This window comes from Siphateles boraxobius, unplaced genomic scaffold, assembly GCF_051911475.1.
Source record: "Siphateles boraxobius isolate OS27281-9 unplaced genomic scaffold, OSU_SipBor_1 29, whole genome shotgun sequence".
Taxonomy (NCBI): Eukaryota; Metazoa; Chordata; class Actinopteri; order Cypriniformes; family Leuciscidae; genus Siphateles; species Siphateles boraxobius.
In genome coordinates this window covers 6,514,350-6,541,359 of record NW_027508908.1, presented here as the reverse complement: position 1 = coordinate 6,541,359, position 27,010 = coordinate 6,514,350, and the positions used below count along the sequence as shown (strand labels likewise).

The 27,010-nt window shown below is 37.0% G+C and overlaps 1 protein-coding gene across 2 annotated transcripts; it reads left to right on the top strand.

Moving 5' to 3' along the window:
* Positions 1–1,793: 1,793 nt before the first annotated feature.
* mcoln1a (mucolipin TRP cation channel 1a) lies at positions 1,794–25,779 on the top strand. Of its 2 annotated transcripts, XM_077246347.1 has the most exons (16): positions 1,827–1,881; positions 1,990–2,057; positions 7,780–8,021; positions 8,494–8,658; positions 8,920–9,076; positions 9,432–9,513; positions 9,613–9,709; positions 12,367–12,466; positions 12,587–12,693; positions 12,774–12,923; positions 13,062–13,163; positions 13,581–13,703; positions 18,037–18,153; positions 18,572–18,661; positions 19,378–19,508; positions 24,008–25,779. In XM_077246347.1, the coding sequence occupies exons 2-16, from the start codon at positions 2,018–2,020 to the stop codon at positions 24,042–24,044; spliced, it is 1,740 nt and encodes a 579-aa protein (XP_077102462.1). In that variant the 5' UTR covers positions 1,827–1,881; positions 1,990–2,017; the 3' UTR covers positions 24,045–25,779. The 2 variants fall into 2 exon arrangements, with proteins under 2 accessions (XP_077102461.1, XP_077102462.1); XM_077246346.1 differs by having other exon boundaries at positions 1,794–2,057.
* The last annotated feature ends 1,231 nt before the right edge of the window (positions 25,780–27,010 follow it).

Here is a 27,010-nt window from a genome sequence, read left to right as displayed (position 1 = left end):
GATCCAACTCCTCCCACCTTACATATACCTAAACCTACCCATCTCCGCCCCCTGATCCCTAAACCCACCCCTAATCCCTAAACCCACCCCTAATCCCTAAACCCACCCCTAATCCTACCCATCTCCACCCCTTGGATCTTGATCCGACTCCTCCCCGTGGATCTCATGTACTGCATTGAGGTGCTACTGGATTTTCCCGGGATTGTCCTTCTTTTTAATACCCTGTCCGGGAAATGTACCCAATCTCCCGGGGCACTGAATGTCCCGGTCTTCGAAAGGCTATGTGAATATGTCCCGGTTTTCGAAAGGCTATATTGTATTTTCAATATATGAACTCCCACCCCAATATATGAATTTTCAATATATAATAGACCCCCCCCCCCCCCCCCCCCCCAACTGTGTGCGCGGTCAGTGGCGTCATGCCCATTCAAAGTGATTTATCCTCCCTGGTAATTTTTTTGTCACAACTTTATTCCTATTATGCTATTATGCTCCATAATTACCATAATTACCATAATCACCGCCCCTTTTTCCTAATATGGTGTCTGTGTATATCAAATCTAATCGTATCGCTCGAGAATCTTTGCTGTGTATGTTCAAGCAACTCACTCGTCTCGCACGTTGAGCTGGCAATGTTTTACAGATGGTCTTGAAGTGGTAAGTGGGCAAAGCAACAAATCGGCATTGAATTAGTTATTAAATGATATTAAAGGGTAGTGGGATTATTTGTGGTTAACCTGGAAATTTTAACTTGATTAAAAAGTTATGGATTTTATATTAGCTGCGAATTCAGAGCATTAACTTAAGCTGTGTCAGTGTAACGTTATCGATAGCTAGCCTAGGCTAACCGTAAACTAGTTGGCTAACGTTACTGCCTGCCATACAAAGCCAATAAGCCATAGTAGGTTAAAATTATAAGTTACAAGTTACTAGCTTTTCTGTTAGCTCATAAATTACTCTTTACAAGTTCCTTATTTAAAATATAATAATGAGCAGTGTAACTACAGTATTTCAATGATTTTACTAAAGTAATGTTACATATTGCATTTGATTACTTTTTTTTTACATTTCTGTCAAATATTAACCATTTTCAAATAAACGGGGTAGTGTTAACCTTATTCAGCACTGAAATCTGTCAAACTTCTTTCAAAGTCCTTCATCACATATTAATATTAAAATAACTTAATTTTAGAGCACCACAAAGTCAGACCTCTGCGCCTTTATGTACCTTTAATGTAAGATCGTTCTTAGGTCACATACCAATTTAAAATCATAACATAAAATCTGCAATGGAACTGTTTTTAAAATCATGTGTAGTAGGACTAAGTGTACAGTAAGTGTGTGTGTAAACATGCTTAAATGAAGTAGACTTCAAAAACTTTTGAATTTGAGTTTACAGTTCTTTCATCAACCTGTCTTTCACATAAACTTACAAAATAGATACTTTAACTTAGTCCTCAGATAGAGGAGGGTTGAGGTAAAGTGACTTTACCTCAGAGTAGCTTTACCTCTCGCTAACGTAACCCTACTCAGACTGCAGTCTTAGCTACGATTGTATTTAATTGTACAGTACAATCATTACATATTAGGCCCAACGTTACAGACATGATCTTAATTCCATAATGTCCTTAAACATAACAATATTGCTGGCTATAAACTGGTAAAGTGCGCGTCCGGTGTGCGATACCTCGACTTGTCCTAGACGCGACACGCCGCGGCGCTGCGCTTCTCGTCCGGTGTGTGCGACCCCCTTTACCACACACACAAAAGTTTTATGCCACTTCAGCAGCGTCAGATTGTCACATGATGTTGTCACATGACCTCAAGCAACGGAAGTTCAGTGCTGCTCGCGAATCGCGAGTGTATGCTTGTAAACATGAGGTAACCGGAGAAGAGCCCGTCAAATAACTACAGAGGAACAAAAAAGCCTGTTGAACATATTCGGGTCCTAGTGTGATGTGAATTAAACTGGGATTTTAATGCCGACAGCCTCTGCACGTGATTTTAAATCGCTGACATGGCCGCGATGGACGCGAATAAAGTCAACATTTCCTCCGGTGAGTGATCGGCTGTAATGCATGTGGTGTTTTAGTGCGTCAGTGAGGTGTTATTACAGCAAGAATGAACCTAGCCCTGAATTCTTAGTGGAATTTGAAGTGGAGTACAAAATAGTGATTCTATTATTTTTATATGTGTTGTGCGTGTGTAATGCATATGCTTTGCACAGTAGTACTTAAAATGCACACGAATATATAATGTCAAAGAAACAGGAGTTTGTTTATCGCGGTCACGAGCGCAGGATAACACTGTTAGTGCTGGTTTAGTCTATTTGTTGGAATATTTTGTGGTTGATTCACAAGGTCGGATTGACTGCTGTGTTAGTGGATAATTAATGTAACGTTATGCGATGTATTTTCCGCTTGCTTGTTTTCGTATTTTCTTCCTCATTCGTGTTCCAATATTTCTGTACTTACACCATAATACAGAGGCCTGATTTTGTGTTTATTTGCTCATAATGGTACAACACTACATTTGCTGCCTGTTTTTATTTTCATTTCACTCAGTTTTTAATGACCATAAAAATCATCTAAACCTGATCTGCTCAAGACTCAGTGATATCTTGGGAGTTGTAGTTTGGAGGCGTATAGATTTGAAACTATGTTTTTATACCACAGCATTGTTGAGTTCTTCATTTTGATGGACTGACAGATGTTCCAAGGTCCTATTGCACCTAAACACCAAACAGATGCAACGAGTCGTCTCACGATTTGTCTGCCAAATTTTTTTTTTAAATGGCTATTCTAGCATAATTATTGGTCACAGTAAAGTGTGTCCAGTCCACACAGCTGACATAGCTTTTCCTAAAGATGCTCATCCACGCTCAAACTTAAATCATCTTACTGCGCATGCGTAAAACATAATCAAAGCTCACTGAGATGATACCGAGAGACCAGACATAATGAACACAAATTTTTTTTCTAACAAAAAAATATTCCACTACTCAATCACTGTTCCATGTATGGTGTAAAACGCAATTGCCATCATGCTTTGCCACAGTACAGCAATTGCAAGTACATTTTCTGTCATATTTGCAGGAATGTAATATGAAGATTGTTCTGTGAAAGTGAATAGCACACATGTCGGTCTAACCAGAGATATCTATAAGTACAGTGTGCGTCACATGACTAAACATGCATCTTCGTTTTCATAGTCCACACTACAACGCAAAAACAACCTTTTTAAATGTGTCAACTTTAAGGAGAATCTTCAAAGTGCTCTGTTTTCTCAGGACAAAAACGCCATCTCAGTGGACTGATGGATTAATGTACGTTTCGATCAATGATTTCGGCCCTTCAAAACCATTCATTTATTTTTCTGTTTTTGCCAAATATTTTCGGTTGCTGAAATGTTTGTGCATGACTAGTTTTTTTCAGAATATTTCAGTTCACGATTGTGTGTTGTTGTTTAACTTAGACATAAATCTTTTATTTGGTTGTTTTGTGTGTAGTACACTGGTGGCCAAGGCAGAACGAAAAAAGTCGATGTCATGTGTAATAGGGTTATTATAACATGCTGATATTTATACTATGACAGCAAGAGCGTGAGAGGAGCCATTGTACACGTTCTTAGAAAACATGCTGAAAAACAGGACGGATGAGATTTTTCTGTTTATTTTTCGCATTTGATTGACGAGCTGCTTTAGACGCTCATGAGTGTCGCAATTTTCCTGTCAGGATTCTTAACACTCCAATAGACTGCATGTGCATCAAAAAATCTTCCTGTTATACAGTAACAAAAATGTGATAAGGCAAGATTCCAGTGACTCGGCGTCGACACACAGATCTGCTGCTTGATGAACAATGATGGTTTTGATTAGAGAGAGCAATGGGAGCCAATAGGAAGAGTTGCATAAATACTCTTAGTCTCTCTCCATTTTTTGCTTAATAATTGCAGGTCAGATGTTCAAGAGAGTTAAGAAATAGGGAAATCTCAGTTGCTCAATGTGGACGTTACAGGAACTTGGAAATTAGAGAAATATTATGAGTGCCTTTAGTCCGCCTATCTGTACTTTTCTGCTATGCAGTAATAAAACGGAGCTGTATGAAATTTCCTATTTGTCAGCACTGACATGCTGTGATCTTTAATCTCAAGAGTGGCTGACCCACTTACTTTTGTATTTCACTTTCCTTTCAGTCTAGATTAGGGGTTGTCATTCTCAATTGTGATTTTATGTGGTATTTATGAGGCATTAAAAAAGGTGTTCCACCAATTTTCTGTTACATATGTGGCATAAATAAACAGTACATCTGAATAAATACGAATCTAAATAAAATTGTAATCGCAATATTGCTTGGTGCTAAAAATAAATCAAAATTTGCTGTCAAAATTGACACTGTTGGTGCACTGTAAACTTTTTGTTTTTTTATGTCAAATCAGCTGTGATTTAATTAAACAAATATATGTGCAACACATTTAAGAGCAAAGCAAAAGCAGCTCATAATGCTCAATGCTGAAACCGGCTGAATATTTAAGTTCTCCTTGCATTGTTTTTGCCAAAATAAAAGCACTTTGGTTTGATGTTTGAAAATGAAGAAATTAAGACCAAGGCCATAAATATTACCATTGTAATTTTAAAGTTGTATTGTAAAAAAAATGCTTATTATTCTTATTTTAAAATACTTTTTGTAATTAACTGTGAAATATTGCAAGTTATATTTCATATTTCATTAAGATTTTTATTTAGTAGTAATATGATTCAATTATTATTATTATATTGTCATATATATATATATATATATAATCATTATAGATTATAATTTTAATCTGTAAAACAGGTTGCATCGCTTCTGGTTCAGGTCTTAATTAAATATAGAGCCATTTTACTCAAGATACCTTCAAAGGAGCGAGCAAAGATGAGAATAACTGATGTCCATCACATATGCATAATGCATATCTAAAAGTGTTTTTATTTTTGTTCTTCTCACTAATATTTAGATATTAATATCGAATTAACCACCAACAAGAAAAAGAACTAGCTAGTTTAGCTGAAAAAGTTTTAAAAATCTTAAAAGTTGGCGTCAGTTTGTCGTAACTTTCTCCGACAAGCGGTTGCGATAAGACCTGGTTTCCTGTTTGTTCATGTGATGTTCGGCATAAAACTTATTGTGCAGCCCTACAAACAAGCACAGCCGACTTTTTTTTTTTTTTTTTTTTTTTTAAGCATATTTTAAATCACAAACACAGTTTTTAACAGAAAAGTCACAATTACATTTATTTTAGTAGTATAATAGTAATAATTATCTGACCTACCGTAATCTTGGTAGCTAGCTTGTAGTCATGTAATTAAGTTGACTGGTATGAATGAATGACTTAGTGACTGAATGAAATTCACAGAATTGCTCTAGAAAGAACATGCTTATATTTATGACACCATTTCAAAAAGTCATATTTACTGTAGTTTCACACATAAAAATGCTTTTGGGAGGTGCTTAGTGTGTGATTTTTAAAAAGTGATGTGGAAAAAGAAAGGAAGGAAGGAGCAAAGCAAAGATTATGTTTACAGAACAGCAGTACAGGAAGTGCAGCAGCAAGATTGACATTATTGACACTTTTTCATTGTGGGAAATTAAGATAAAAAGATTTGAGGCCACACACAGAGACAGACTCCAACATTCATTCACAAGCCAGCCAGGCTACTTGAAAGACGTGTAGCTAAGCTAACCAGCCTCAAGGCCCTTTCACATGACTTTGCAATGGAGTGAGTTTGCTGCCTGCATAAATTCAAGTCATACAGAAAGTAAGTTTTGGTGTTTTCTATTTTTAGTGTTTGTGTTCTCCTTTCACTTCCCTGCTACCTGGCAATCCTATCCATGATATTATGTGAAACGCTTTTCATGTAGCGGTGCATGACGCTTGCATTAAGTGCTACGATGAAGCCTTAACACTGGTCTGTTGTCTCATAGATCAAATTCACGCCAACACAACACTTTGACAAACCACCCAACCACCCTTTCCTCAAGTGTTCACATGTCACTTTGAAGAAGAGAGGGGGGGTGCAATGACTCGTAGGCTATTGGTAGATTACCGGTTCACGTGCCGCCAGGCTCTAGCTATCTGTCACGTCACATTTAAAAGCACCAAAACGGTATTTATTGTTTGAATTTCGTAATAAAATTGACAGAATCTCAGGATCTGAGAGCTGAGAATTGGTTTCATATCAAAAGTAACCTGCTCTATCTTGTCTGTTACGGTGTCAGTGTCCTCTTTGCTTCGCAATTATTCTCAGCGTGAGAAAATGGATGTCCGGCGTGAGAGCGTGTGAAAAGGGTCAATTGCGTGAGTCTCACGGTGAATGCGTGAGAGTTGGCAGCTCAGCTCTTGTATTTCTCTCTTATTTAATGCTAAAGGTTAGTAAAAATGATCAAATTTCAAAGGAAAAAACTGTTACTCAAATGCTTTTAACTTGAAATACAAACTTTATTGCATGTAAATGTTCTGTTTTTTAATGAATAATTTTAGTATAGGCCTATTTATGTCATTGAGAAGTCTGTTAGTGTATCATTTACCTGAGATCAAATGTAAGTTATATTAATAATACATTTATTCAGAGTTAAAGGATTAGTTCACTTTTAAAAAAACTTTTGCTGATAATTTACTCACCCCCATGTCATCCAAGATGTCCATGTCTTTCTTTCTTCAGTCGAAAAGAAATTAAGGTTTTTGATGAAAACATTCCGGGAATTTTCTCCATATAATGGACTTCAATGGGACCCAAACGGTTCAAGGTCCAAATGACAGTTTCAGCGCAGCTTTAAAGGGCTTTAAACGATACCAGACAATGAATGACCCTTTCAACGTAATTGCGTATTACGTGCCGTCACGAACGCGCATCACAGAACAGAGCAAGGCGAGCATTTGTGCTTATAAAACTTAAACTTTTTTTTTTATTTTTTAAATGACCGATCGTTTCGCTAGATAAGACTCTTATTCATCGTCTGGTGTCGTTTAAAGCCATTTGAACCTGCACTGAAACTGTCATTTGGACCTTGAACCGTTTGGGGCCCATTGAAGTCCATTATATGGAGAAAATATCTGGAATGTTTTCATTAAAAACCTTAATTTCTTTTCGACTGAAGAAAGAAAGATGACATGGGGGTGACATGGGGGTGAGTAAATTATCAACAAAAGTTTTTTTTAAAAGTGAACTAATCCTTTAAGAATACTGTAATTTCTTCATTGTTTTGAATAACTGTTTTAATAAAGACAACACAGAGGACAACTTGAAAAACACTGAACTCTTGTCTCTCTCACTCTCATTTAATATTAAAAGACTATTCTCATCTGTTGAGTGGACCTGCAACATATAAGCTGTCTCTGACTTACTGAAGTAACGTTAGATTGAAGTTCACGTCAAGGCTCTAGTTGAGAGGCGATGATCCTTCAGGAATCATTAATTTTGTATTATCACAGTTGAAAATAGTTGTGCCACTTTATAATTTTGTGCAAACCGTGATGAATTTCATTTTCAAATCTTTTGTATCATGATTATAAATATGTTTACTGTCACTTTTGATCAATTTAATGCATCCCTGCTGAATAAAAGTATTATTATTATTATTATTATTTTTTTAATAATCGTATTGACTCCAAACATTGGAGGGTCGGCAGTGTGTGCAACGTTAAATGTAATAGAAAGAATAATAGTGGTTTCAAGGAAAAAGACCATTTACTTTGTGATTTGTCCAACTAATGCTATCTGTCTCTCTTTTTCTTTTCCAGAAGAGGATAGGCTAATGTTTCCGGTGACTCACTATGGTTCGAATGACTGCATGGATGAGTATAGTAATCCCAGGCTGACTCCGCTAACAGATGGCTGGATAGGTGCTGGTGAAGAAGAGGAAGCTTTGCGCAGGAAGTTAAAATATTTCTTTATGAGTCCTTGTGAAAAGTACCAAGCCAAAGGCAGAAAACCTTTTAAACTGGGTCTGCAAATGCTGAAGGTTCTTATAGTAACTATACAGGTATTTATTTATTCTTAGATTTTCTTTCTAGTGTTGTTCTCTTTCTAGGGCTTGTATACTCAACCCACAGCTTATTAAAGACAGTGTTGCAGTTTTACCTCCAAATCTTTAACCCCTGTGACATTCCTTAGAATCCCATAATTAACCTCTGGGTTTGCACTATGAAGTGTCACAGAGTTTGCTAGGTTGGCTAGCAAGCATGAATTTCTTTCGTAGAGATTTCAGCCACACTTTAAAACCAAAATCTCGCCCTCTCAGCGAGCATTAAATGATATGTTGAGAAAATTGGGCCCACACAGATGTGTGTGTGTGTGTGTATATATATATATATATATATAAATATATATATATATATATATATATGTTGCCTATATATATATATATATATACACACTATTTTTACTCACATTTGGCATTTAGCCATTGTTACTTTATACAAATTCATCCTTTTTTGCTTTGTCATGATCTCCAGTTGGTACTTTTTGGCTTAAGCAACGAGATGGCGGTGACGTTTAAAGAGGAAAACACAGCCTCGTTTAAACACCTCTTTCTCAAAGACTACGCAGACTCAGATGACGCGCTTGCTGTTTACACACAGAGTGATGTTTATGATCATATGCATTACACAATAGAACAGGTAATGTATAATTTTGGCAATGACACATACACTAACTCTCATTCATATGGTGCCTTTTTCTCTGTAATCATATCGTAATCATTACTATGAAACTAATGAATATGTTTTAATGGGATATATTTGGGCAGCGAACCCAGTGAAGTCATAACACAATTTTGTTTTCTGAATTTATGTTTTTAGGACAAAATATATTCCATAGCTGATGGTCAGGTTTATTTGAAACGCCTTATTTAACGGCCTCTCTTTTCACTTGTCTTTCAGTACCTGGCTTTGCCGGAGACGACAGTGGGCCGCTATGCATATGTGTACAATGTCGGTGTGAATGGGAGTGCTCTTTCTCTGTGTCAGCAGTATTATAAAAAAGGCCAGATTGACCCAGCTAACGACACCTTCAACATCGATCCGCATGTGGTCACAGGTGACAAGTTTTCGGCCTCTTTTTCCTCAATTGTTCAATCATTGTTTAATCTGAGAAATATATCTGTCCAGGTGTTTTTAGGATCAATGCAGGTACTTAATGAACTTGCAATATTAGTTATTAGTATAAAAAGCAACACTTATACATTATTTTTTTGGTTTGTTTATTAGTACTGATTAAAACTAAAAGACCATGTAATTTCCTCTTTTGCACATGGTTGTTACGTGCAGTTCCTTGTTACTGAGTGCACCACAGGAATCACTTTCTCATGTATTCTAAAAGAAAACATCGGATGACCCTGTCGGCCACTGAGGCTGGTTTAGGTGGTAAAGAATTTCTCTCTTCCTCTCTGTAGACTGCATGGGCGTAAACCCTTTGGCCACTCCCACAGCTGGTCTGGGCCGCAGTTACAAGAACTTTACCCTTAAGTTTCACAAGTAAGTTAAGCTGGATTTTTAAAGTTTTTTTCTACTCAGAAATTTTCAATAATGAATAATCTAAAACTGTAATATCAACACACACTCTCTCTCTCTCAGGCTCATTAATGTCACCATACAGTTCCAGCTAAAGGCTATAAATCTTCAGACCATCATCCACAATGAAATTCCCGACTGTTACACTTTCTTCATCACAGTGGGTTTGCACATGAAATGTTACTTTAACCCAATAAAAAAGACAATTATTTTAAAAGAGCTATTAATATACACTGTGTATATATATATATATATATATACAGGTGCTGTTCTTATAATTAGAATATCATCAAAAAGTTGATTTATTTCAAGAATTCAACTTAACCGGTGAAACTAATATATTATATAGACTCATTACATGCAAAGTGAGATATAATTTTGATGATTATGGCTTACATCTTATGAAACCCACAAAATCAAAATCCCAGAAAATTAGAATATTACATGAAATCACACAGTAATTACACAGGAATACCATGGTCATTGAACCAGGTTTTGGTTATTTTGGCAGTGTGGGCAGGTGCAAATCCTGCTGGAAAATGAAGGAAGCATCTCCATAAAGCTTGTCTGCTGAAGGAAGCAGGAAGTGCTCTGAAAATGTCCTGGTAGACGGCTGCGTTGGGTGAGTTATAATAGTGGACCAACTCCAGCCGATGACATGGCTCCCCAAACCAACACAGACTGTGGAAACTTCACACAGGACTTCAAGCATCTTCGATTGTGTGTCTCTCCATTCTTCCTCCAGACTCCGGGACCTTGGTTTCCAAATGAGGGCCCGTCCACACGAAGACGCGTTTCGCTGTATACGTATACATTTTTTATCGTAATGGCGTTTCATCCACACGGATCCGGCGTTTTGGGAGAGTGAAACCGCTATTTTTTGAAACCGGGTCCCAAAGTGGATAAATCTGAAAACGACGCCCTTGCGATTTCGTGCTTACGGCCAATCCATATATTTTGTGAAACGATGATGTCATCACCCCACGTGTCGACTAGTCAGACACGCTAAATCAGTAGCCATAACAGCAACAACTGCGACTACTTGCTTGAGTTCATGCTTCAGAAGCTACTGAGCCTCTTTTATTTATTTATTTATTATTTAGGCCTACTTTAATGTATTTTTATTTTATTTATTTATATTTCGTTCTTATGCTATGATGCTTGTATTTTGTCTGATTAAGACTTTTCGTATTTTGTAGAGATGGGCATGTCAAGCAAACATAATATTCGACGATCGCTGGGAATTATTTGATTATTATTCAAAAAGCGCACCTCTGCCCCTCATGCTCACCAGTGACACGGCGTTCGCTCCGACATTAAATTTCTCTGTACTGTAGGCCTATATGTTGTAGACATTAAAGAAAAGTTAGTTTCATATTTATGTTTTAATGGTATTTTTTCCATTCCATAAATGTTGATTAGGCCCTATATGAAAAGTGAACAGCGTGAGTAAGATGGGCAATATCGAGACACATCATTTTGACCACTTCATTAAGTTTTGTTTTGTATAAAGCCTTTCTTTAAAGTGAATTTCGTTTTGTATAAATTGTATCTTAATTTTAATCAATGTTTCATTAACAAATTGGCTGGAAATATAGCAGACAATAGCCTATAATCAGGACATTGAGGCGCCGACACGATATAACTTGCATCGCACGAGAACTGGAGCTTGTCTCATAAATGAACATAAACTCAGAGATATATCTAAGCTTGAAATGTCTACTTTTAAACAAAACAATCCAAAACAAAAAGAAACAGACAACTGTAATAATCCATATGAAGTGTGCATTTCTCTCTATAGGCACCTTCACAATACTGCGAAGGTGGCGAGTAAGCATCGTCACACAAAACTCTAGTTTATTAATAAACAAATAAAATTTCTCCTTGCTATATTTGGCACATTCATAATGATTAGGCTATTTTATGTGGCAAATATGTGGCAATCTTTATGCGTCTGCTAACTAATCGACTATCGTGACTCATCCCTATTTTGTACCATTTATAGTTTTTCATATTGTTCAATAAAGTTCTTGGTAAAAAAGAAAAGAAAAGAAGCTATTGTGCCTAATATTACTGTATATTATTGTATACAGCGCGCAAGGTTTATGCGCAAGTCGAATTACATCGTCTCGTACTGGTCTGACATGTATACTACACCGTTTTCAGTCGGTTTCAGTAGTTTCGTGTGTACGCAGATATTTCTTGAGACGACGCCGTGTTTACGGAATTTTTTTTTAGAACGAGGAAAAAAAAAGATCGGATAGGGAACGCACCGGCTTCGTGTGGACGTGGCCTGAGATGCAAAATTTGCTCTCATCAGAAAAGAGGACTTTGGTCCACTGTGCTTTATTAAATCCAGAGTCAATGCAGCCGACCAACCAGGACATTTTCAGAGCACTTCATGCTTCCTTCATTTTCCAGCAGGATTTGCACTGCCCACACTGCCAAAAGAACTAAAACCTGGTTCAATGACCATGGTATTCCTGTGTAATTACTGTGTGATTTCATGTAATATTCTAATTTTCTGGGATTTAGATTTTGTGGGTTTCATAAGCTGTAAGCCATAATCATCAAAATTATAACAAATAAAGTCTTGAAATATCTCACTTTGCATGTAATGAGTCTATATAATATATTAGTTTCACCTGTTAAGTTGAATTCTTGAAATAAATCAACTTTTTGATGATATTCTAATTATATGACCAGCACCTGTATATATATATATATAATATATAACTAATAAAACTAATTACAATGTTATGTTCCTATATATTATAGTTGTATTTACTGTATATAATGTTATTATTTTATGCTCAGATTCTGTTGGATAACAAAGCCCACAGTGGTAAAGTTAAGATCAGCCTTGATAATCAGGCCTCCATAAAGGAATGTAAAGACCCAAGTGTGTCTGGACACGGTAAGATTCAACTACCTCATTCACTTCACTTTTCAGATACATTTTTGGGGAATTTCAAATTTTTTACATTGTGTGGATAATCACTATATGCTTGTTCTCATGCTATCTCTCTGTCTCCAGCTGATAGTAATGCTCGTGTGTGGTTTGATGTGGTGGTTGCAGTGGTGTGTATTCTCTCTCTGCTCCTCTGTGGTCGCTCTATCATCAGAGGAATCATTCTTCAAAATGTAAGATATTGTATCAAACAAATCCACATTAATATGCCAAAGATCACTTAGTGAATCCTGTTCTAACGTTCTCTCTTCAGGAGTTTGTAAAGTACTTTAGGAATTATCTGAAGCGTGATGTCTGTTGGGGAGACCGAATGGAGTTTATTAACGGATGGTATATTCTGCTCATCATTAGCGACATGCTCACGATCACAGGCTCCATGATTAAGATCGGCATTGAGCTAAAGGTCAGTCAGAGCTGATGGGAATCAGCTTCAGAAAATGGATATTCTGAAACCTTTTATGTATATTGATGTGAACAAAGAACCATTGCATTAGGTCACCACAATCAGCACGGATACTTCATGATACTTTGTTTCCCTCAGAACCTCTCATCATACGATGAGTGTGGGATCCTTTTGGGCACCTCGACGTTATTGGTTTGGGTTGGAGTTATTCGCTACCTTACCTTCTTTCAGAAGTACAATGTGAGAGACAAACACACCCACACACTAATGTACATGCAGTTTACACTTAAAATTTACACTTAAAATTTCCCTTGATCTTCACAGTAAAAAGGCTATTATTTAAAAAAAATATATATATTATTTATTAAATTATTTAAACAAGGTTGCTGACATGTCTAGATCTTTGGTTGAACTCTATACAATAATGGAATAAATGCACCAGGATTTTTTTTTATTTAAATAATTTATATAGTTATTCAGATATATATATATATATATATATATATATATATATATATACACACAAATATTTTTTTGCATTTTTCATTCATTAAATACACCTGACATTTTGACAACATCTCTTGAGAGGATGTGCTTGTGAAACAATTGAGATTTTTCTTGGGATGTGAAATTTGTTTACTATATTTCCTTTCTCAGATTCTCATTGTCACATTACGAGCTGCATTCCCTAATGTGATCCGTTTCTGTTGCTGTGTGGCGGTGATCTACCTCGGGTATTGCTTCTGTGGGTGGATTGTGCTGGGACCCTATCATGTTAAGGTATACAACTTAAGTCTGACAGACTGTGATTGACAAGCTAATTAAGCATAATTAATTCAAAATAATTTAATGTTGGATTACATGGAACATGTTCAGGAAGATGACATATGCGCATATGTATGTATGTATGTGTGTATGTGTGTGTGTTTGTTTTTGTGATTTGTGAGGACACAAATGTGTATAATGACATGGGTATTACAATGGTATTACAACTTGAACGTGATTTATGAGGACATTTCATGAGTCCTCATATTTCAAATGGCTTTAAAAACATACTAAGCAGTGTTTTATTAAAAATGCAGAATATTTCACAATATTATTGTTTTTACTGTATTTTTTATCAAATAAATGCATCTTAATGTGTAGAAACTTTTGAATGGTAGTGTACATGATGTATGTACATAAGGAAATATACACGTGTCTTCTCTCTCATTATCTATGGTATAGAGCCCGACCGATATGGATTTTTGGGGGCCGATGCCGATACCGATATTAGGGAGTAAAAAAAGCCCGATACCGATATATCGGCCGATATTATTTATGTGTATATTATAATACAGTAGCAATATTATTTATGTGTATTATAGTACAGTATACCAGTCAAAAGTTTTGACACTTTCCTATTGGTGTGTACAAACTTTTGATGGGTACTTTACACAGTAGCTATAAACAGAATAAATATATTTTATAAACACGTTTTGCAATGATCACTCAAATGTGGTAATCAAACACTTGTGTGACACAGATATGTAATGGAGGCAGGGGGAATGATAGAATGAGAATTATATAGCTGAGCTGTAACCAAACTAGTTTGCATTGCATGTTATATTATATTATATTATATTATATTCTAAATACTGTTGCATAATCTTCACTAACGACGACTTTGTCTTTTAATTTAGTCATAACTTGTATCAATAAATATATAAAAAGTGTCACTTACAAAACCTTATTATCTTCTATTTTTACTCTTAATTCCTCTAATCTCTACCAGTGGAGGAAGAACTCAGATCTTTTTACTAAAGTAAAAAGAATAATATCATAATGAAAACGTTTTTAATTACATGTACAGTACTTTTATACTATTTTAAATAATTAGTAAGCAAAATGTACTAAACGTGAAACTAGGCTACTCTTAATGCAAAATGGCCCTATATAAAGTGTTATAATTATATACATTTTTGGAATATTGCTTGATGTTGTAACGTAGCGTTATCAGGCAGAATGAGCTTTAACACTGTGTCTACACCGGACGCGGCCGTTACTGCTCGCGTCGCAACAGCTGTTTACACTAGACAACGCAGAATCAGTTTACTGTCGGAGATCGCTCGCGCCACGCATTTTAATCAATGTTTCATCAACCAATTGCCTTAATAAATAAGAAGAAGGCCTAAATATAGCAGACAATATAATCAGGACTTCTCAGCTGCGCGCTTGCAATAGTCACAAGCTCACACAATACGTGACAGAGGCTTGTAGCAGAGAAATCAATTCTGAGAATTATACTGCGCAAATCACAAGTAGGCTACTACCCACCGGATGAAGAAGGGTTGGCTCTCAGTCTCCACAGGCTACATAAAATATTCATTTTATTTTATTTTATTTTATTTTTCGTGTTTGCATTTATGAGGAAAAAACAATGTTACAGACGCGACAGTTCAGCACTACGGACGTGAGCGCTCTGAAAGCGGCACTAATGCTTTGAAACTTTCACATAGACATCAAACAGAAAGCACAAAACCTTTCGTTTCAAAGTGAATTTCGTTTTGTATTAATTGTATCTTAATTTTAATCAATGTTTCATCAGCCATTTGCCTAGATTTAATTTATAAGAATTAAATTTAGCAGACGATAGATAATCTCGACACGGAGGCGCCTGCGGGTGAACTGGAGCTCGTCTCATGAACCGAAACTCAGCGTATAGACCTGAGAATTGAAATATATCTATATTGAAATGTCTACTTTTAAAGAGAACAATTCAAAACGAAAGACAGACAGACTCATGTAATCGTATGAAATGTGCATTTCTCTCTGGCGCGCGCTCACTGAAGATCGCGAGTCAGCATCGTCAACTTCATCTTTGGCTGACACTGACTGAAAACACTTGTTTATTAATAAACAATTAAAATGTCTCCTTGCTATATTTGTTGTATTCATAATCATTATTTTTGCCAGTTCTTGTGACAGCTTTTAGGTGTTTTATTGGCAGCACCACCCTTACATGAATCACCGTACCCGCATTTTTTAAAATATTCATTTATCGGCAGTGTTGTGCAAGTTACTCCCAAACTGTAATACATTATATATTACGTGCAGTGTTGTGCAAGTTACTCCCAAACTGTAATACATTATATATTACGTGTTACTGTTATTTAAAAGTAATTCATTACCTTACAATATTACTGTATCAGAATTGTAATGCGTTACATTACTCCTGTATTACTTTTGAGTTACTTTCACCAAAATAACTATACAAGAGTAGAACTTAACATTCTAAAATGACTAGGGCTGTAAGGATATGCCATATCATATGAAACCGAAATCGCGACACTCAGATCCACGAACCTGCAGAATCGCGACACACCCCTTCCAACTCCCAGCGTTATCAATACCGTCCAGATCCAAAATACCACATCTTTAAATTACTATTAGTATTATCTGAAGTTAACTTAACATTATAAAATACGTAGACCTACACCACAAAACTAGTTGAGGATAAATTATTTAAAATTTGGGAATTCCAGCGTTATGGACATTACATTTGCAGTCAAAACTTGAAATATAAATTCTCAGAAAATGCATTAATCTCAAAATATCGAAACGTCTGTTTATCCATAGGCTCCTCCCTGAAGGGAGTCCAGACATTAGAAAAATATCAGTCTACACATGCGTTTTATATTTAATATTAGGGAAATAGACAGTCATGCGTGACAAAAAAAAATCTTTAACTTTTAGGAGGCAACGATTTTTTTTGTTTGTTGTAATTCTGTGAATTAAACTGCGCAAATCGGATGAAGAAGGGTTGGCTCTCCACAGAACATAAAATATTCATTTTATTTTATTTTTCGTGTTCGCATTTATGAGGAAAAAACAATGTTAGACGTGACAGTTCTCCGTTATGGACGCGACCGCTATGAAGCGGCACTAAAAGACTGCTTTAAAACTTTCACAGAGACCTTACACACACAAAGCCTTTCTTTAAAGTGAATTTCGTTTTGTATTAATTGTATCTTAATTTTAATCAATGTTTCGTCAACCAATTGCCTGGATTTAAGCGCGTGAACTGGAGCGAGTCTCATAAATGAACCGAAACTCAGCGTAGGCTATAAGGTAGCCTATTCACGGACTTGAAAAATATATCTATATTGAAATGTCTACTTGTAAACAGAACAATTCAAAACGAAAGAAAACAGACTGCTCTCTGCTTATGAAATGAAATGTGCATTTCTCTCTGGTGCATTCACGAGGCTACTGCGAAGATCGCGAGGCAGCATCGTCAACTTCATCTTGACTTTATTAATAAACAATTAAAATGTCTCCTTGCTATATTTGACATATTCATAATCATTGCTTTTGCCGGTTCTTTGTGACAGCTTTTAGGTGCTTTATCGGCAGCGCCGATGCGCCCTTATGAACGCGTCACCACCGCATCAAAAACATGATTGCGTGATGAAAACATGAAAAATACCACATAAACATAGCCTAACTGTTTAGAAAAAAAACACAGAACGAATAGCCTAATGCCCATACGTCCATCTCGCGAATGTATAGTCTTCTTCATGCCATCTTCACCATTAGCTACTTTTCCACTGGCCAGCGCGAGCACAGAGGCCGAAATCATACCTCACGGCACTCCTGTAAAAAATAAATCGCTATACAAATATATCAGACGCTGCCATTTAGGCTAGTCTTTATTTACAGACTTGGACACCACACGCGGCTATTGACTGACCACGAACAGGTAATTTAGCCTACTTGCATTTTTCATTCGTTAATGTCTCGCGGTCTTGCTGTTTTTTGTTGTTGTTTGTTTTACAATTAAAACTAAAAGTCTGTTGTAACGCAAGCCTTACCGAACATGTACCGAGTAAAATATTACTGAAAATTGATAAGTAATGCCTTACACTACTGCGTTACAGCAAAAAGTAATATGTTACTGTAATGCATTACTTTTGTAACGCGTTACTCCCAACACTGTTTATCGGCCATTATAAATGCCGATACCGATAGTTAGGAAAATGCCTAAAATCGGCCGATAATATCGGCCCGCCGATATATCGGTCGGGCTCTACTATGGTATGTGGTGTTTATAGTTTTTGTTTTTTATCCTCAGTTCCGCTCTCTATCGCTGGTGTCAGAGTGTCTTTTCTCTCTGATTAATGGAGATGACATGTTTGTGACCTTCAGTGGCATGCAAGAGAGCAGTTTGCTAGTCTGGGTCTTCAGTCAGGTGAGTTTAACCCTCACATCCTTAAAGGTGCTCTAAGCAATGTCACGTGTTTTTTAGGCCAAAACATTTTTTGTCACATACAGCAAACATCTCTTCACTATCCGCTAGCTGCCTGTCCCCTGAACAAACTGTAAAAAAACGCGGTCTCTGCAGACACCCCAGGCTCCACAAACGGCAACAAAAACAAACTGTGCTTACCCGCACCACGAAACATAACAAACTGTTACAGCCAATGACCGACAAGTAGGATTTGGGGGGTTAGTGCGCGGATGAGGAGGAGGGAGGGTCTTGCTAGCCTCCGTTTTGTTTGACAATACTTCGAACGCCAACAAGAAGTGACGTCACCCGACATCGCTTAGAGCACCTACATTATAAATGCTACAGAATTCAGAGTACTAAAGACACTGTTCTTTTGCAGGTTTATCTTTACACATTCATCTCTCTGTTCATTTACATGGTGCTCTCTCTCTTTATCGCTCTCATCACTGGAGCTTACGAGACCATCAAGGTAAGAGTGAGAGATGAGGTTGATAAAGAGATATAAATGAAAAACTTGTTTTTGTTCCTGATATCCTCACAACACGCACATGCACAAACATGAATATATTTATAGGGAAACTCTCATTTTAAAACTTGGAATTCAATTTTATTTTTAGTTTTTTTTTAATAATATTAAAGTGTCATTTTTGACTTATCTTTCTTGTAACTTATAAGTAGTTTTTTTCCTAATTAATGTGACTGACAGTTAGCATAAGTCATTCATAAGTGAATACACCCATGCTGAAGTTGACTAAAAAGAGGAATAAAAAAATCATCTTTTGGAAATTGATCTTAATGCCTTAATTTAAAAAATGAGGAAAAATACAACCTTTAAGGACACCAATTTTCTTTGTGAATGAATAATGTATCGTAAATAAATAAATAATCTTCCTTAAAATACGGGTTGCATAAGTCAGGACACCCCTTGTGTTAAATTCCCATAGAGACAGGCAAATTTTTATTTTTAAAGGCCAGTTGTTTCATGGAACCAGGATACTATGCATCCTGATAAAGTTCCCTTGGCCTTTGGAATTAAAAAAGCCCCACATCATCACATTCCCTTCACCATAACTACAGTACACCGTCCTCTTTTTAGTCAACTTTAGCATGGGTGTGTTCACTTATGCTATCCACTGTATATAGCTTGATTGTGTATTAATGTGATATCCTGTCATTTCCATTCAGCATCAAATTCATGAGCCGGTCCATATCACTGACCTGCACGCATTCATCGCTAAGTGCACTGACACACCCTGCTCTGGAAAGTTTCGCGGGATCGAGACCACGCCCTGCTCGTTCTTCTGCTGCTGTGACAGGTGTGTCACTATAGAAACAAAGAAAATTCCTCTTAAGGTCGGCATGAAACAGAAGTCTTTTCTTCCCTATTCTGACGAATATCCAAGTGAAAATGTGTCCATGGGGGATCGTTTGGATTGTTGGGGTTTGATGGGTCTCAAGTGAGTGACAGGTTGTCCCGCCCTCGTCCCAGTAAAGAAGTCATCAGAGAAGAGATGTCACTAAAAGTTATTTTAATTAAAGGCAGGATTACGAGAGCACATGAATTAAAAAAAAATATGCTGTGCATAAATAAATCATTTGTAACAAATAAGTCAATATTTCATATAAAAACAAGAATAGTCCATTTTTATTTTATGGTGACTTTAATATCATAAATCACGAAGTAGTGCCACTAATTATCTCAAATTTATTGCATACTGTTACATTCAAAATAACTAGAATACTGTAGAGAAAGGCAGGAATAATTACAGTTGCACACAAAAATACATTGATGTTTAAAAGAGATACGAATTCTTAAAGGTAATGTTTATAATTTTGTTATTATAGAAAAAGTAGATTTGACTGCCCACTTTCTGGACCTGTTAATCCGTCCAACATGTTACAAAAATGATGGCCTAACTCTGCACTATGCACTATGGTACAAGGTTAAGGTTTACTTACAGGATGTGTACCATTACACATAGCAATCTGTAATTTACAGTGTGACTATTAGAACCCGCCGCCAAATAACAAAAACTTGGAAAACAAACAAATAAAATAGCAATAATGTTTATAAATTTGACTTCATAATATTTTATCTATGTCATAATAACTGGATTGTCCTGTGAAAACGACAGACTTCTCTCTGATGATGTATGCAGGAGTTCTCCAATAATTTAGCCCATCTAAACCAGTGGATCTCAACCTGTTTGACTTCATTACCCACAACAACATGATTTCCACAATAATACCAACATTTCTACCATATATTTAGAGCTTGGCATAACAAGAAAGATGTATATTCATTATAAAAAACAACCAAATGCCAAGTAGTATCTTGATTTAAAAAAAAATAGTTTTAGCTTATTTTATTGCTTGTTTTGTCTTAATTTAAACCATTTTATTTTTAATAATAATTTATTATGCACTTTACATTACAGTAATCTCAAAGTGCTACAGAGCATATAGTAATACAATTAAAAAATCAAGATCAATAAATGGTTAAAAGGAAAACCTATAAAATACAATCAGTGAAAAGCTTTTTTAAAAAGATTTTTTAGGTTTCGTTTAAAATCATCTGTAGTCTGTAGGGCCCTCAGGTGGTCAGGGAGGGCATTCCACAGCCTCGGAGCAGCCGATGAAAAGGGCCTACCAGCCATGTTGCAGAGCTTGGTTCTGGGGGCGTAGAGGGTGTTTGTGTTTGCAGACCGGAGAGTGCGTGAGGAGTAGGGTTGCAAAATTCTGGGAATTTTCAAAGATGGAAACTTTCCATGGGAATTAATGGGAATTTAAGAGAATTAACAGGAATTTATGGGAATAAACGGGAATAAAGTGGGAATTTTCAAAGTTGAGGGTTGGCTTTTCATAGGGAACTTAAATATAGTTGAGGAAAGTATATTTTAGCATAATCTTGACTAAAACAAACAGGTGCCATTGAAATACACTTGAATATCCATGTCATGGGGTGGTGATGGCGCAGTGGATAAGACACATGCCTTTGGTGTGAGAGACCCGGGTTCGAATCCACTGTGAGACACCAATGTGTCCCTGAGAAAGACACTTAACCCCAGAGGCGTGCAACCTCTGAAATATAGCAATTATAAGTCGCTTTGGATAAAAGCGTCACCTAAATGAATAAATGTAAATCTCATTCCTCAACAGTAAATCTCATTCCTCAATCACATGCACAGAGAACACTGTGCAATAGCCATGCCGTACTGCATGGCTATTGAGACCAGACCCCCTACTGGCACTGTGCATGCCTCTATCACATGTACAGATGGCCAAAGGCTTTTGAAGACACACATTTGAGCCTGTGGCTCAATTTGAGCCTGTGATTCATCAGTTTCTCCTGAAATACATGAAAGTAATAAATCTGTTGAAATATCTGTTGAAAACATTTTGCATGGATGTTTTCTTATGACTTCTGTTCATATTTATGCTTGGATATGATACAATGATTACATTACAATAAATTCCCAGTTAGTTCCCCTAAATTCCCATTAATTCCCATAATTCCCATTTTCCCATGGAAAGTTTCTAATATGGAATATTTCCAAAATTCCCCATCTTAACTTCCCATGGAAATTTACCGGAAATTTTCCGCCCCTTTGCAACCCTAGTGAGGAGTTCCTGTAGGTAAAGGGGGGCACGTCCGTGAATGCACTGGTGGGTGAGGAGGGAAACCTTATATTCAATTCTGAGTGGGACAGGGAGCCAGTGAAGAGATTCCAGGATGGGGTATTGTGATCATGCTTGCGCACCCTCATCAGGATCCTGGCAGCACTGTTCTGGATGTATTGTAGTCTCTGAATGCTTTTGCCAGAGATCCCGATGAGGAGTGCATTACAGTAGTCCAGCCTGGAGGAGACAAAGACATGGACAAGTTTCTCTGCATCTGTTTGGCGATGTTCTTGAGGTGGTAGAATGTCTTACAGAGGTGTTTGATGTGTGTGTCAAAGGCGAGTTGAGAGTCCATTTTAACACCCAAATTGGTGACAGATCTGGAAAGGGCGATGTTTTGGCCAGAGAAAGTGATACTGTTGATGGTGGAAAAGTGGAGCTGATGTGGTTTGCCAATTAAGATGGCTTCCGTTTTGGAACTGTTTAGCTGAAGGAAGTTGAGCTTCATCCACGCCTCTATCTGCTCCAGGCAGGTGGTCAGTGTGGATGTTGGCAAGGGAGCAGAAGTGGGGGTTGTCCTGAGATAAAGCTGTATGTCATCAGCATAACAATGGAATGATATACCATGTCTGCTAATGACTTTGCCAAGGGGGAGCATGTAAATGGAGAAGAGTGTGGGGCCCAGCACAGAGCCCTGAGGGACAGCGCAGGTGACGTTGTGAGTGTGTGATTTGGCTTTGTCCAGGGCGACGTGCTCGGTTCTCCCGGTTAAGTATGAAATAAACCAGTTGTGAACATTTCTGAGAGTCCAGTGGTGTATTGCTGGCATTGGAGGCGGATGTTGTGGTCTACTGTATCAAAAGCAGCTGTTGGGTCTAGGAGGATGAGTAGAGATGGGGAACCAGTATCTGCTGCCATCAGGAGGTCGTTGGTGATCCTAACCAAGGCTGTTTCTGTGCTATGGCCATGGCGGAAACCCGACTGAAACTTTTCAAACAAGTTATTGTGTTAGAGGTGAAAATGAAGTTTTGCTACAACTGTTTTTTCCAGAACCTTTGATAGGAATGGAAGATTGGAAATGGGCCTGTAGTTGGAGAGAAGTTCTGGATCCAAAGTGGATTTTTTTCAATAGAGGTCTGATGACTGCAGTTTTTAATGTAGATGGGATATGGCCAACCAGGAGGGAGTGATTTATGTGTGATTTATGATCTTGGTGATGAATGGAGAAACGGTAGAAATGTTGGCCTTCAGCAGGGCTGAAGGTAAAGGGTCCAGAGCACAGGTGGAAAATCAGGGAAAATCAATTTAATTCTTAAATCAGTGTGGATTTATTATTGATGGATTAAGAATTTGTCCAATGACTGTGGGGTGAATCTCTGTACAGGTCGCAAAATATTAAAATCCAATCCGCACAGACTGGAATCCACTCCATGAAATGTATCCAGCCGAAAGTGTGGGGATCCCATGCTGGAGTGCAGAGGTCAAATGATATATCCAGTGTTGATGGTAGCTGGAGCGAAGGTACTCTGATGACGCGTCAGACATGCGACGGATGACCAGAGAGATGGTATGTTTGTAGCAGAGCAGCTTGACTGGTTATGGAAGATGAATTTTCGACCGGAGCCTCTATGAATGTAACGAGGGGTGCGAAGAAGTCCAAGTTCTTTAATGATGGGGATGTTAAATCCAGGTGTGGTTGCAAAATAAGTTGTCGGAGTTGCGAGCTCGAATAGCTGAACGCCATACTGAGCTGGAAATCGTCTATAGCAGGTAGGTGCTTAGCTACCTAGCTTCCCCACCGCTATAAAAGGTGGGTGAAGCGTGGGATACGGAGTCCAGAAAAACTAGTGCATAAGGCTCGTTTTAAGGCATCTTGAGGCCCCCTAGTTGAGAGCTTCTGATTTAAACCCAGAGCACCTGGAGATTTAAACCCCCTACAATCTCTTATTCATCTGCCTCCACTTTTGAGTACAACAGCCAATGCAAAGAACTGCATTTTCACTTTTTAAATATTCTTTTGCACTTGGATGTACGTCACAGTATAGAAGAAAAATGTGGTTTTATCATGACTTTACACTGGGGTATTAGAAAATATTTTAACATAAAATATATTTAACATTAAGTATTTCAACAAGAAAAATGACATACTTCACTTTTTAATATAACTGAATGTTGTGATTGTGCAACCCTGCAGAACCACCACATATGAGGACGTCCTCCTTGTGAACTAGTGAAGTCATGGTGCTTGAGGCCTGACTGCACCTCCCTCTGCTGGTCACACTGCGCTAGAGCAACAGGACAGAAGCCAGTAAAAAGCTCCAGACAAAATACTCAAGAAGTCACAGTCGCTTCACTTTGGACCTGAAGTACAGAAGAGCATATATTATTTTTACTGAAGAATCACTTCAGTCTGGATAAACTGTAGTTTTACCTCACTTAGTTTTTAGTTTTAACTTTAGTTTTAATTCTGGAGGTTGCCACATGCAGCCAAGTACCCTCTCTTAGTCTATGCTGATTAAAACACTCAGAGAGTTGAATCGAAAGACTATTAGACGTGCACGTGCAGGGGATATGTACAGTAATCACTCCCTGAATGTTGATCCCACATGTTGGTTCAGTGCACGTGCTGTGGTGTGCAAGTGGGTCACCAGTCGCCAATACTGAGAGACAGTGGCGTGTGTGACGGTGGTCAATGATTCATAACTATTGAGTGATTCATATAACCTCTAGTCACGTGTGATGTCTGCATCAGAAGATGTTTCTAAAGGAGACTGAACTGGCAGGCACAAGCGTTTAGCAGATGTTAACCTCACAAGATGAGGAAACCATGAGATTAAACATAACAAGCTTTGGTAAAGTTGGCTCTTATTCCGCACTTAGAGCAGAAACAGCACTCCCTGGTGCTTAAAGTCACCTACACTTACCCATGACAAAAAAACATGGTCTGCTAGTATGAATTCATGCTCAGAATGACTCAAAACCTTGGCCTTAACACTCTCTTGATGTGTATAGATGGCTATAATACCTCATTGTTGGATTAGATGTTGAATAGGATGATTCATTAGCTTTTTTTTTTTTTTGATCTTTTGATACACAAATTCAACAATAATGACACCTCTATATTTTCATTGTTTCATATGCAGACTGAATCAAATCACTCCGTTTGCAAGTGAAAGTATATTAGACAGCCTTACCCTTGCTGATCTAGTACTTAATAGAGATAGACAGACTTTTACAGCTCCCATCCATCAGCTTTGTTTTAAATCAGAGGCCTTCAAGAAGATATCGGTCAGGACACAGTGTTCTGTTACCATGGTGACATATTAAAACAATACAACCCATCCAAAATGCCCTTTTTACCTTCTCCATTATACTTGACTTATAAGAGATGCACGTATAAATGTTTAAATTCTGGGGCCTGTGCAAGCCATTTACTCAAGTACACAATAAGTGGGACCAGTCATATGATTTTAACGTCAATCAACAGCTTTTTTGTCATACTACATGTTTTCCTTTTTTATTTTTATTTTCCTGTATGATTTTAATTAGTAATTCAATCAATTGTGTTGACTCTGTTGCCTTTCTGTTTTAAATGAATTTAAAGCGCACAATTTAATAACATGTGAAACTGCACCAAGTGGTGATGTTGTAAGGTCGACCTGAAGTATTTCAAATTTCATTTTATCCTGCTTATTGTTTGATTATTATTATGATTTTTTGTGATGGTTTGGAATGGACAACTTGTTCAAGTACTTCGCCATTTTTCTGTCAAAAACATGCATGCATTTTAGATATAATGATGTAGAAGAATCTACTGACCTTCAAACTGGAGGATTTTCATTTCCTGTTTTTTCAAACACTTGTATAAGTGTCATTGCACATTTTGTCCTGAACTTTGTTCTTGACAGGGTTATATGTGTTATTTTAATGTTCATATGTATATGTTCAATACAGAGTTTTTTAAAAGTCTGTTTAATATAGTCACTTTTTTCCTTTTTGCTGCTGTTCTACATTAACCATCTAAACATCATTTATTGCTATACCATATGACCACCACTAGATGGTATAATGAGAGCATTTCCCCCATACAAATCTAAACCCTTTCAAATTTAAGGTAGTGTATGTGGCACCTAAATTGCTCAAGTAAAATATTATTTACTTGGAAAAAAAAATTGTAGGCATGTTCGAATAGCTACCTAAGCAGGTGCTCTAGCCAGTGTACACTGTTTTAGGTGACTATCTGAAACCACAGAAAGAGATTACACACACTGTTCAAACAGAGCAAACTCCGTCTGATGCTGATCTCAGACCTGTGGCCATTGATAACTTTACTATTCTGTGAATACGAGCCACACCCAGCTATTCAAACACAATGACTTCTCAGGAAGAGATTTCATTTATCCACATCGGTAAGTCTATTGTGATGATGCACAGACAGGTCTTGCACAGTATAACAAGAAAGATAATCTTAAACTTAATTCGTCTAAGCCAAAATAATTTCTGTGATGCTTAATGGACTCAGGTGTTCACAATATCTACGTTCTCAGTTAACCGTAGGATAAGGATAGCAGTTGCCAGACTTATGCAGCCAAGAAGTGTTAGGAGGTTCAGTGATGTTGGTGCTATATGATTGGCTTCACCCATAGATTCAGATCAGCATATTTAAAGACAAAGCAGATCTTAAATAAAACCAGTTTAGACAAGAAGAGCAATGTACTGTGCACAGCTGCAGGCCTGTGAGAATCATTCTTTTATAAAGCTTCCTTTTTAGATGCACACTATTCACACTAAAATGTTTTGTCTATTTTCCGTACGTACACAAAAATCAAGTGTTGCCTGCCATCAATGAACCTTTTTCTCTCTAACAGGGTGAAGTTTGCTGTCATACTGATTTTTTTCTCTCTGCCTGAATGCTTTTAGGCCATGAATACACCTTTTGTTTTTAAAGAAAAATACAATTTCATAAGGGTGTGAAATTACTCCACATAATTTTCTGAAGGGCACTTGTGCACACATTTTCAAATCTTTTTTTAAATTTTAAACTTCTTGATTTTTTTTTTTTACAGTTGAACAGAGATTAGAGCAAAAACGCTATATTTATTTTGTTCTGATTTCTGATAATTAACCCTTAATTGTTTGTGTACATATCTTGTATGTATTTTTCATAAACTACGAAATTGCAAATAAAAACAATATT